This window comes from Apodemus sylvaticus, chromosome 9 (genome assembly GCF_947179515.1).
Source record: "Apodemus sylvaticus chromosome 9, mApoSyl1.1, whole genome shotgun sequence".
Lineage (NCBI taxonomy): Eukaryota > Metazoa > Chordata > Mammalia > Rodentia > Muridae > Apodemus > Apodemus sylvaticus.
This window is the reverse complement of record NC_067480.1, coordinates 28,760,480-28,773,860: the sequence shown is the minus strand read 5'-3', so window position 1 is coordinate 28,773,860 and position 13,381 is coordinate 28,760,480. Positions and strand designations below refer to the sequence as shown.

The 13,381-nt window shown below is 45.7% G+C and overlaps 1 protein-coding gene across 1 annotated transcript in view; it reads right to left on the bottom strand.

Moving 5' to 3' along the window:
- The window catches only part of Dner (delta/notch like EGF repeat containing), a 295,828-nt gene that overhangs the window by 179,680 nt on the left and 102,767 nt on the right, over positions 1-13,381 (bottom strand). The window contains exons 2-4 of the mRNA XM_052192619.1: positions 8,075-8,398; positions 5,716-5,810; positions 2,739-2,905 (exon numbers count right to left, since the gene is read on the bottom strand). Coding sequence (XP_052048579.1) covers positions 2,739-2,905; positions 5,716-5,810; positions 8,075-8,398 — 586 coding nt within the window. The remainder of the gene's footprint in view (positions 1-2,738; positions 2,906-5,715; positions 5,811-8,074; positions 8,399-13,381) is intronic.

The window sequence follows — 13,381 nt, the reverse complement described above, 5'->3', positions numbered from 1 at the left end:
GCCCAGCGAGAAGAGCCTACACTCCAGACACCCACGTCATCTCTTCTTCACACGACATACTATGAATATTAATGCGCCAGTTGCAATGAAGAAATGTGTAAAAAATATTAAATGTGAGAATTGTGACATAGTCCCAAAGAGCAGCATTATGTACAGTCCTCTGTAGAGGATCATCAAGGCAATGGCAAGACCCGTAACAGAAGCACAGAAGGAGGATTTTGACCATTTCACTATGAAGAAATGATCGGTGCTTGATGGCATAGATGGTCACCTTGACTATGTTCAGACACTGCACAATGTATTCACGTGTGGAAATGCCACATGGAGAAAATACTGCAGGGGTGTGGCATTGTGGCTGCATGGATAAAGTGCTTGCCCTGTAAGCCGGGTGACCTGAGTTCCACCTCAAGACCCAAGCAAAAAGATGGCAGGAGCCATCACCCCTTCAATCCCAGAACTCAGGAGACAGTGACATGTGGATCTCTGCAAGTGTAAGGCCAACCTGGACCACGAATCAAATTCCAGGCCAGCCAGGGCTACCTAGTGAGATTCTTTATCAATTAAATAAATAAACAAACAAACAGAAGGAGAAAACTGATTAGACAAGACTGTCTTTGGCCTCCACATACATGTCTTAGTACATGGGCACCTACCTGCATCATATATATGTAAATATATATGTGTGTGTATATATATATATATATATATACACATACACACATATATATACATACACATATTTACAACAATAATCACAGGGTATCTTGTCAATATTTACAATTTGTATGTTTTAAGTATCAATTATAAATAATCTATCTTTAACCCATAGTACATCATCTTAAACTATACTTTCAATCAATGAACTTTACAAGAATATATAAATCTGAGTCTGCCTCCCAAAGACATAGAGAGGACATCCACACAGAGGACATCTGTGGAAAGAATATGTTTGGCCATCAGTCCAGTATGTGGGACCTATTGGATGTGGAGGAAGAGGAAACAGTGGAGTCCTGAGAGTACCCCAGGCTTCTTTCTAGAAAGAAACAGAGAGCTGACACACAACCATACAGCCTTAAACTGCTCCTCAGTCCCGGCGTTTCCTTCCACCTGCTTACGGACTGTTCTCATCCCAAATGCAGATCCTTGCTCTCCTCAAAGCAGTCTTTTGCTTCATCGTGGTGTTAGCAACATAAGCTCAGACTGCATATGAGTTCATAAAATCTTTCCCATCTCCCCTCTCCCAAAAAATAAGTCCATATTAACAAATCCCTAGCAAATCCTCCCTGCTAACCCCACCCCCACTCTCAGCATCCTCGCCTATAGAAATGCTACAAAGCAACTAATATTTCACATCAGCTAATGTCTCAAATGCATACCTTCTTTCTAATAATGCCAATGACATTTTAAAGTGTGGTGACACTTGGAGGGTTTTCTTGAACTATACATAGTTCTCTGTCACAGAAGAGCAATTAAACCACTAAAGGAGAAAACTTAAGATCACTGCAAAAGGAAGTGACTTAGGGTCAGTGAGGTGGCTTGGTCAGGAAAGTCACTTGCTGCCAAGTCTTGACAACCTGAGTGGGACCCACAAGGTGTAAAGAGAGAATGTCCACTTCTGCAGGCTGTCCTCGACCTTTACATGTTCCACACCTGCATCCACACACCCACACAATAATATACATGACAGATAGATGATAGGTAGGTAGGTAGAAAGACAGAGATACAGACAGACAGACGGACGGACAGACAGACCGACAGATTAAGAGATAAATAAATAATAAAATAAAATTTTTTGTCACAATGCACCGACTGCTTTCTTCTTGATAAACTGTTACAAAAGATACAGAATTAAGTAATAGTTACCAGGAATGAGCTGGAGAATAAAATTCAGATTCGCATCTTGATGAGTATGTGTGAGCACCCAAATTCTGTTTAACTAGAACATGTCTTGATAAGCAAACCTTGGTCTGAAATTCAATGCTTCCCCCTCTTTGGCTAGCCATTTCCACTCCTCTGTCGCTGGACCTCGTCCCCATCCAAGGAACGCCCTGCTCCTCACATCTGAATTGCCAAAGCTTGAAAAATGATGTTCTCATGAGAGGAAAGTGACTCAAAGGTAGACCGCAATAGATACTTCTAAAGGTACACATTTCCTCTCAGCCTTTGACCTTTGTTATCAAATCTGCTTCAAGCTCATGTCTTGGAGAATAAGCATTAACACATATCTTCTGTTCATCTTGTAAAATAGTGTAGCTCAGAAAAATAGAGAAACCACCCTGAAATAATCCCTAACATCTGTAACATTACAATTTCATATACATTCTATCATGGACTCTCCCAACCACTTCTGAGACAACTGTGGCCTGACCGCATCCTACTGGAGAGGACTGTTAGACACAAGAAAGCACTAACAGCAGGAGCAGGAAGCTTGGGTGCTGTGCTGAGTGAGTTCTAAACTTGAACTTGTGTCTCTACACTGAAACTACAAAATGGAATAAGCTGTTATAAAGTTCCCAGTATCACCAGCCTAGCACCCATGCTCCATCCTCATAAGGTCACACTGAAAATACTAGTGTTAGCAGAACATTCTGATTATCATTCAAACCATTTTGAAGTAGAGAATATATAATCACTAGACATTCACACCATATCCTCCAGACAGAATCTCTATGCACCATATCTAAACACCAAACCAGGCTTGGGCTGAGTCAGACACAGATAAGGTTTCTCTAACTCACCAATGAAGTGGTTGGGTCCCAAGGCCAGCATCTCCTCTAACAGGACAAGGCCCCCTGGAGCCTGGAGGGGTGTCACGCTTCGTCCATCTATGAGGGAGCACTGTTGAAAGCCTGTGGCTGTGACCTTCCACAGCAAGATCAGCAAAGCAGTGGCATCCTGCCGAATCCTAAAAACAAGAATCACACATCAATGCAAAGCCAGGCTTGCTAAGATTCATCTTAGAACCAATTCAGGAGACTGGGGATGAAAATACAGACAGCAAAAAATACATCAGCATAAAAGTGTCAGGAAAGCAAAGAAATGATTATAAAAGCAAGTGCCCACCTTATACACACTAAAGTAACCACACTCATCACAAACATCTACCTCCCACTTGTTCAAGGTCTACCACAAAGTAACAAGTCTGTATCCCATATTTTGGTAATGCTAATGAATAACAAAGAGCAGAATGAGTTCTTTTACAGATAAATGTAAAAAGACTCTTGCTTAAATTTATCACAGATGCATATTGCAATCCAACCCATCCTTCTGACCTACACCATCAAAGCAAGCAAAGGGTGTCTGTCGTGTCCCCATGCTTCCCACCTCTCTCCCTTCGCACAGCTTGCAAGATAAGATCCAGAGAATAGTATGTCATCTAAGGCCAGTGAACTCTTCCAGCTCCTTCTCAGATGCAGTCCCAGGCCCACATCCCTGCCATCCAGAGCTGCAGCACCAAAAAGCTATCGACATCTGTACTGGCAGGTTTTGTGTCACCTTAACACAGGCTGGAGTTATCACAGAGAAAGGAGCTTCAGTTGGGGAAATGCCTCCATGAGATCCAACTGTAAGGCATTCTCTCAGTTAGTGATCAAGGAGGGAGGGCCCCTTGTGGGTGGTGCCATCCCTGGGCTGGTAGTCTTGGGTTCTATAAGAGAGCAAGCTGAGCAAGCCAGGGGAAGCAAGCCAGTAAGTAACATCCCTCCATGGCCTCTGCATCAGCTCCTGCTTCCTTACCTGCTTGAGTTCCAGTCCTGACTTCCTTTGGTGATGAACAGCAGTGTGGAAGTGTAAGCTGAATAAACCCTTTCCTCCCCAACTTGCTTCTTGGTCATGATGCTTGTGCAGGAATAGAAACCCTGACTAAGACAACATCTCTTGCTGGGTTTTCGCCTAGCCACCAAGCATCATTTATTCCTTCTCCCCACGGGCACTGTGCCCCTAGTCTTGGTATCACCCGTGTTGTACCAGGACACCAACATGTGATGCCAGCAGTTGCTCGTTCTCCTCATATTCTAGAGGATCAGTTCCCACCTCCCTCCCTCAGCAGACCCCCACACAGCTGTTCCCCCAGAACAAACTCCCCAGTTGCAGCACAGGACTCAATAACATCTTAATAAATGACTGAAATCATGAATACATGAAGATACAATCTAAGGCCCAATTGGTAGCACCCACATATCAGTTTGGGGTGCTCATAGATCATGTGTCATTCCCATCTTGCTCAGCCTGGGTCATCCTGTGGTTTCTGTCCACAGGATGCCATCCAGGGAATGTCATGATTGTTGAGAAGGAAGAAAAGGAACACACTGAATGGGGTCGGCAAGTAGGTCTGCCGAGAAAGGTTACAAAGGCGGATAATCTGAGCATCACAAGAAAGAACAGGAGGAGGATGCTGATGCAAGAGCAGACACATAAGCTACTTACTAAAATAGTGATGAACTGGGATGGGTTTACCTCAAGCGCTCCCAACCTTGCCACTGTGGAAGGCACTCCGAAACACTTGCCATGGGGCTCCCCCTGCTGGTGAAGCTGGGAGTGGCCTCACACTCCACCTTTTCCCTAAGGCCATTCTTCCAAGACCTTCAGTGCTTGCCTTATCTTGGCCGCCCTTTGTCAGGGCGACCTCACAGCCCAGCCGAACTCGGGAAGAGGGGTAGGGGACAAATGCAGAACGAGCTTAATAAAATTCCTCTGCTAGACATTGTTAGGTAGCTCACTGCTGGGAATGCCAGGCAGGCAAACCTGGTCAGTACCCATGGGATAGGTGGATGCATATAGAACTGAGAGCGCCAACACACAGACTAGCTGTATGTCTCCTGCCTTCTAAAGTCCCTTGGGGCATTGATGGTGGGGACTAGAGTAGGAAGTGTGACAGTTAATGGTTGCAAAGAAGGGCAGACTTATCAGTGTGTCTGAAACATTCTAGGGCTGGCTCCTTCCAGTTCCTACCTGTGTGTCCCTGGGCAGATGCCATCTTCCCTGGGCCTAGGTAAATCACCCATATACAGCAGGGGCTGGGCAGCCAAATCTGGTTTCCTTCGCCTCTTTTCTGTCTCCCTGGAGACAGTGGTCAGCCCGTCACTCAACAGCTTAAATTTAGAACAAAAAGCTTTCCCTAGGCTGCTTGCTTTGAAAGAGAACATTGTAATGTGTAGATCTTTATCTTCATTTCGAGTAAATTACACAAATGAATTTTAATGGGCCACTAAAATTTTTAGAAGGAAAAACCTGAGCCAGGCGTGGTGGTGCACGCCTGTAATCCCAGCACTTGGGAGGCAGAGGCAGGCGGATTTCTGAGTTCAAGGCCAGCCTGGTCTATAGAGTGAGTTCCAGGACAGCCAGGGCTACACAGAGAAACCCTGTCTCGAAAAGCAAAAAAAACAAAAAAAACAAAAACAAAAAAAACAAAAGAAGAAGAAGAAGAAGGAAAAGCCACGTGGGAGATGAGGTGGCAGACTCCAAATCTTTTGTAACGCTTCAGGGTGTCTCCTGTCAGGTCTGACTTATCCAATCCGATTTCCCACAGCTGACCAGACTTCCCACCATCTTCCTCCTTACTCTTGTTTTCCGAGTGGCAGAGACTGGGTTCCTACATGGGATTCATTCAAGATCCCCACTGGATTGGCCAGCGACACACCACATGCACAGTAGACACCCCCCAACAGGTCGCACATAGAATCAATCCTAACAGGTATGAGCCAAAAAAGCGCTTACTTTACAGAGGTGTTCTGTGGTACTTCAAAAGACACTAGGCGGCCGCCTGCAGAGTTGTTAGAACTGGCATTCCCACAGGCAACATCAGGGACCACCTGGAAGAGAGAAGCCCCATTACCCGGATGGAATCACCACGGTACGAGATAATAACATAAGGTAAAATCAACAAGCTGCCTTCCTTCTGTTTTGCTCAGAGATAGCACTGATGTTTGCCCGTGGAGGGGTCAACTAGAGCCTTAGAGAGAGAAGAGAAGAGAAGAGAAGAGAAGAGAAGAGAAGAGAAGAGAAGAGAAGAGAAGAGAAGAGAAGAGAAGAGAAGAGAAGAGAAGAGAAGAGAAGACTTAGTGCTATTTGGTTTTAAGGCACACAGCTATTGAGAGAGCCATCTGCAAACAGGCAGGGTTGCTACCTGATGAATGGGTGCTTCAGTGAAGACTTGCTGCCCCTCTTCTTTTGACCGCTAGCCATTGGCTCCTGCTCTGCTCCAATCATGACAGTGCTAACCAATTAAAGGATGGAGGTGCAAGCCAGCTAAGGACTGGAGAAACCTTGCCTAGAAGCAGCAGCCTCCATGGCTCTAAAGCACGGGGCCTTCGCTGTGAATGATGGTGTCTCTGTGCTGAGGGTGTCGGAGCACACAAGCCCTGTCTAGGGACTGTGGGCTTTGGAGAAGTAGCCCTTCTCTTTCCTACACTTTCTTCCAGTGCTGGGAACTGATTCCAGGGTCCATAGGCAACTTCTCTACCACTGAGCTACCTTCCCCTAACCTAGAATTTGGGGGTTTGGTTGTTGTGAGCTTTTTATTTTTCTTCAGTTAGTTTTTGTTTCAGGTTTTGTTTGTTTGTTTTGTAAGAGTCTCACTATGTAGCCCAGGCTGGCCACAAACTGACAAGTACTGTTGAATGTTCAACTAAATATAAAACGTATTTCACCTCCTCTAAAAGGCCCAGGGGACATCGAAGTAGACAGAGTGGAAGGGACGTAAGAGCCACAGGAGGAGTGAAGGGAATGCTGGCCTTCAGGAGTGGCAGGGTGCTTGCCCTCTTAAACTCACACTTGCTGTAGTGACCTAGAACGATCTGCACAGCATCAGGCCCTTCAGCATCCTATCATGCACTGGCGAGGGGCTCATGGGTTCCATACATCTGGAGATTTACATACAACTAACGACTGGGGGGAGACGGAGGGCCATTGTCATCAGCGGTGTAGCCGTACGGCTCCCACGCACCTGTGAATAAGCCCTCACATGTCCTCCTGCAGACAACAGTGACGAAAATGACTGGCTCACACACACAGACATGGAAGCAGACGGGAGACAGCTGGGATGGTGAGGGGGATTACAGGTGGAGCCAAGAGAGACTAATGGTGTGACTATGAGCAAAATACATTATGCAGGTATATAAAAATGTCATAATAAACTCATTATCATCTCTAATTAGTACATGCTAATAGCATGTACTATATATACTATATATATATCATATATACTATATATACTACATATAATATATAGCTATATACTATATACTACATATTAGCATATAGCTATTAGCATATATATAGCTAAAAATTGGAATTTTTTCCTTTTTTTAATTAAAATTAAATTTTAAAAAAATTCTAAAGCTCATTGCGAGATGTGACAGCGTGAGCCTGGAATCCCAGCACCTGGGATGCTGAGAAGGACCACACAAGTCTAAGGCTAGCCTATGCCATAGAGTGAGTTCCAAGCCAGACTGGACTGTATCTTAAGACCCCTACAGAAGCAGGGGTAAAAGGGTTGTGAGAGCCAGATCCAGAGGACCCGAGTTAAACAGTATTGTCTGAGACAGGACAGGACTACCACACTCATCCATACATGGTAATGGGATCAACAATGCACGGTCTCACTATATGCATACACATCCTTTTCACACATACACACACACACACACACACAGACTGAACTAGCTCCCCAATTCCAAATTAATGCACAGAAATATATGTGGAGATTATTCCAGGAAATAATCCAATTCATTTTTTAATTTTTTTTGTTGAATCCTTTCTTCTTTTGTCAGAAAATCATCGTACAATCTGGACTTGGTGTGCGGGGGAGGGCACATGCTCACCTGCGCAGTGTAACAAGTTAGAGGTCAGCCCGAGCGACCTAGACCTTGTCAGAGCACTTGCCTGGCATCTGGAAAGTTCTGCGTTCAAAAAGTCACATATACAAGTAAAGGTGGATGTAAGGCCGCACGCATGGTTTGCTCGGCGACTAACTTAAAGGCCTTCTGTCTTATTATTTGTATTAAAACCCCACTGGAATTGTTTTTGACATTTCTGGTTTCTCCTGTGAAAAATCCTTACCTTACAATATTCTTACCTCTACTTGGTCCCATTTCATTTCTACAACTTTCTGCCCTGTTTTTGGCTGCCAAGTTGGCAGCGTCACTGTTGCCTGAGAGTGGGGCAGGATTATGTCAGGCTCCTGGGTGGCGGGAACAGGCTGAAGCTGTCTGGGTGCCATGGACTCTGTCCAGCCAGAGGTTGGAATACTGGGAAGTGCTTGTTCACAGTTAAGACCTTCATAGCCATCGTTGCAAATGCAGAGGTAACTATCGTTGCTGCTGCTGCTGCTGCTGCTGCTGCTGCTGCTGCTGCAGTTGCCATGGTGACAAGGGTTGCTGGCACAAGGATCTGCAACAAACTAAAAGGAGACAGTAAATGGGTCAATTATTCCCTCACAAGGAGTATGGTGTACTAATAGGAAATGAGCTGCCTGTTACAACCAGCACTGCTCTCTTAACACAGTTGCAGAAGAGCACATAATCCTTTGTCCCTCCCCACCATCATCCCAGCAGGACCCTCATCCCAGATAGCAAGAGAAACATGATAACAAATAGCCTACCCCAACCCTTATCCCCAGTCCACACAGATTTCAGGAACACATCATTGAGTAGAACGTTTTAGACAAAAAAAGTTTAAAGCTCATAGGTGGTTCGTCTGCCAGCCAGCCAGTCGTGGGGCCTGTGTCCTACATAGAGAGAACTTCAGATGGCTGAGAAGCACCTTAAGAAATGTTCAAAATCATTAATCATTAGGGAAATGCAAATCAAAACAACCCTGAGATTTCACCTCACACCAGTCAGCATGGCTAAGGTCAAAAACTCAGGAGACAGCAGGTGTTGGCAAGGATGTGGAGAAAGAGGAGCACTCCTCCACTGCTGGTGGGATTGCAAGATGGTGCAACCACTTTGGAAATCAGTCTGGCAGTTCCTCAGAAATCTGGGCATGACACTTCTGGAGGACCCTGCTATACCACTCTTGGGCATATACCCAGAGGATTCCCCGGCATGCAATAAGGACACATGCTCCACTATGTTCATAGCAGCCCTATTTGTAGTAGCCAGAAGCTGGAAAGAACCCAAGTGTCCCTCAATGGAGGAACGGATACAAAAAAATGTGGTATATTTACACAATGGAGTACTATTCAGCCATTAGAAACAATGAATTCATGAAATTCTTAGACAAATGAATGGAGCTGGAGAACATCATACTAAGTGAGGTAACCCAGACTCAAAAGATCAATCATGGTATACACTCACTAATAAGTGGATATTAACCTAGAAACTTTGAATACCCAAGACACAATCCACATATTTAATGATATCCAAGAAGAACGGAGGAGTGGCCCCTGGTTCTGGAAAGACTCAGTGCAGCAGTGTAGAGCAATACCAGAACAGGGAAGTGGGAAGGGGTAGATGGGAGCCAGAAAAGGGAAAATCATTTGAAATGTAAAGAATATATTGAATAAAAAAAGTTTAAAGCAAGGCTCTTTAGAAAAGACGTTGTCATACGTGGCTGGTCTTGACAAATGCCCTCGGGGATCTAAATTGGAATCTTTTTCACATCCCGAACCTTTGCAAGATTTCTGAATGAGAAATGGCTGTCCCATTTCTGGCTCGCCTGCAGCTCACACCTTCCTACCTGATCCTGTGAGCAGATCTTTAAGATAGTGTTACTGAATTAATGGTTTTCAGGGCCAGATGCTCCTATGATAGTCTGGCTGGAACAGAGTGTGGTAGGAACTTCAGCAGAGATGTGTGACATTTGCGATCCCATCACTCTGCAGGGTCATCGCAGAGAAACAGAGTCGCAGTGGACAGAAGGGATGAAGAGGAAGTTGTGTGCATTTTCAGTGTGTGCGTGTTGCTGTCAGGCTCCTTGGTTGGGACCTCGGAAGGGCTGTTTGTTGGTCCTTGGGAACACACCACAGATCAGTGGCACAAGAACCACCTGCGCCTCTGGAGCGGGCGCCAGGGTTGGTGCTCGAGCTCTGCACCATTCAGTTACAACTTGTTCCCGTGATAAAGGAAAATTCAATCACAACCGCTACACCCCAGCTTCTCAGAGCTGACTGCAGAATAGAATTTGCTGCAGACTCAACAGTATACAAAGGGCACTCACCATTCCCTTGCCCAACAAGCTTCTGTGGCCAGAATTCTGCGTGGTAAAATGACTCTCCTTATCCTAATCATGTTCATCAAACAGCTTCCAACAGACTCCTTCAGAGATGGACAAGGATTGGGAACTGGATCAAACAAAGCTCCAGAACCACAGCATTAGTTCCGTACTATATCACTCAGAATCTCTACGAGTCCATGGGTTAGCCTCCAAAGAGATAGCAACACAGACAATGATTTTATTTATAATCTATAAGCACAGAGTAAGCCCCATTCACCATTCTAAGACAGCAAAACCCTCCCGGATCCACTCCCTTCCTATCTTTGGAGGTTGTCCCTTCCCACCCTTCCTTGTGCCTTCTTTGAGAACTACAGGTCTCTGTGAAGCCTCCCACCTCAGGGCCATGCCACCTGCTGGTACACTGCCTGGAGTCTCTTCTCCAGACTCTGCAGTGGCTCCCTACTCTACCATATTCAGTTCTCTCCCTTGGTGAAGACTTTCCTCACTATGAGATCTAAAAGAATCCTTTCTCTCTGCCCCCCCCAAAAGTGAGTTCAGTGAATAAGAGGCACTGCCAGAGCCTGACAAATACAGAGGCAGATGCTCAAAGCCAACTGAGTGTGGGGTCCCCGATAGAGGGCCAGAATTGGAGAAGGGACTGAAGGAGCTGAGGGGGTTTGCAGCCCCAGAGGGGAGCAAGAGTGTCAACCAGCCAGACTCCCCCCACCCCAGCTCTCCGGGACTGGACCACCAACCAAAGAGTACACATGGAGGGACCCATGTCTCCGGCCAAGTATGTGGCAGAGGATGGTCTTGTTGGACATCAGTGGGAAGAACGGCCCTTGGCCCTGTGGGGGGGTTCATTGCCCCAGTGTAGGGGAATGCCAGGGTAGGAAAGCCGGAGTGGGTGGGGTGGGGGAATACCCTTGTAGAAGAAGGGAGAGGGGAGATGCTATAGGGGATTTCCGAAAGGGTTTCCGGAGGAGAGACCTGGAGAGGGGATAACATTTGAAATGCAAATAAAGAAAATATCCAATTAAGAAGAGAGAGAGAGAGACTTTCAAGTGCCCTATTTATTGCTCTATTTCCAACACATCAAGAGAGATGGCAAGGATTTTTAAAAAACGTTGAAAGAAATAAATATGGATGAATTGATTGATATTTGGACAGCATGTGATGGGCAGGTAGGAGCTGCATCTTTAGTCAAAATGTTGGCTCATTTCCAGTTTATTTTTAGGGCAGCCCAGTGGAGTGAGTGTCACCTCAAGAACTGGTTGACAGGAGGAAGGAAGAATTTAATTATTTAGAACAAAGGGGACAATTACAACCATGTTTCTAAAATCAACGTTTAAATCATCCAAGGTTGACCTTGTCACAAAGTAAAAATTGGATCCATGGACCAAAAGAGGCAGAACTCCATTTAAATCAGAAGGGATCAATACAGAAATTAATTCCAGAAGCTGAAGCTGCCACCAAGCAGCTGAAAGAATTGGGGGAGTTGAGGTGAGATGGCTGTTCTAGGGACAGAGAGGCTCTGGGTCCTCAGCTCCATCCTCACAGCCAACTGCTGAGATGTCTCGCTCTCAGAGGGGCCAAGGGTCCTTTGTGGGACATCAGACACAGCAGTCAGTAGCCTCCAAAGGACCTTCTGATGAATGTGCCCACCTTCCTATGGCGGGAAGCTACCAGATGTGTGGCCATTGCGTATGATGCCCACCACACCCCTCAAATGGCCACATAGCGCTCTAGAAGAAGACTGCAGTGTAGCTGCCTCATCCTTACAACCTATGCCCCTGAATCTGTGTCACTGCTGGGATGTTTAAGGGTCGAGGAGGAAAAAGAGCCACTGTAGCCACTAACAAACCAGCACAATGCCACACCTGCTGCGCAGCCGGGAATGGTCCCTGCACTTCATCTCCACTGACGTGACACCAATTATCATGCCCTTAGAATCAAGCAAAGGATAAGTATTCCATTTCTTCAGACAATAAAAATTATTAGGGATTAAGTACATATTGTGAATCCCACCTCAAATGTGTTATTTCTGTGCATCTATGTCTGCCCACATGATATGTTTGTACATGTTCATTTGCATCCACATATACATGTGTGTGAATGTGTGTGGAGGCCAAAGGTCAACATCAGGCATCCGTTCATTACTCTCCACTTTATGCTTTGAAATGAACTCTCCCAATGATCCTACGAGCTTACCAGTTCTGGCTCAACTAGCTGGCTAGAAATCTCCAGTGATCCATCCGTCTGTACCCTCTCAGTGCTGGGGTCACAGGAACAAGTCATCCCATACAGCTTGAGGAGTTGGGATTCAAACTCAGATTATTTCGCTGGTGTAGCCCATTGAGCCACCACCCATCCTCTGAGCCCTCAAATGCATGTTTGGAAAACAGGCATAGTAAGAGGACCACTCGGTGGCTATTGGTTGAGGGCCTACTGTGTGGCTGGAACTGCTCTATGCCTGGCCATCAATGCTAACGGTTCTAACAACCCATCAAACCTGCCAGGTGGACCTAGTAACCTCGAACAGAGGGCAAGGTCCACCTGCCACACACTGTGTGTGGCCACCACGTCTCCAAGATGGGAACATTTGTTATGTTATAACTGATGTTTGTTGACGCTAAAGAAAATAACTAATTCAGAATAGAAGCCCAGGTCTTCAAGGACTCTTACCAGCCTGGATGGTCTGCCTCCAGTTCTTCATTTAGCTCCTTCCTCCCTCCATCATTTCCAGACACAGACCAAAGTTTCTCCAGCCCTCCAGGCATTCCCCTGCCTCAGAGCCTTATTTACATTGGTTATCCCTTAGCCTGGAAAACCTTAATTCTTGCACCTGCTTTAAGTTTCCTGTGAGTCTTTGCTCACTACTGTCCTGATAAGGATGTCCCTCCCCACACACCCTTGTTAGTACTGCAGTCCCCATCCCTTGTCAGTGACTCCTCCTCTCCTGCTTTATTTTCTGTGAAGCATCTGACATCTTCTATCACATTTTAAAAAACAAAAACACAAACAAACAAAAAAAAAGTATCATTTTCTGTCTTCCTCTATAATCTTGTAAGCCTGTGAGGTGAAGTTCTTTTCCTGTCTGTTTTTTCCACGTGAATGTCCCCAGCCCCAGAATGTCCCCTTGGCCTGGCACCCAGCAGCCTCTAAGAGGCCAAGTGGGAGACACTGAGTAAAAGAAGCTGATTTGGGGTGCATGGTATGTAAATTG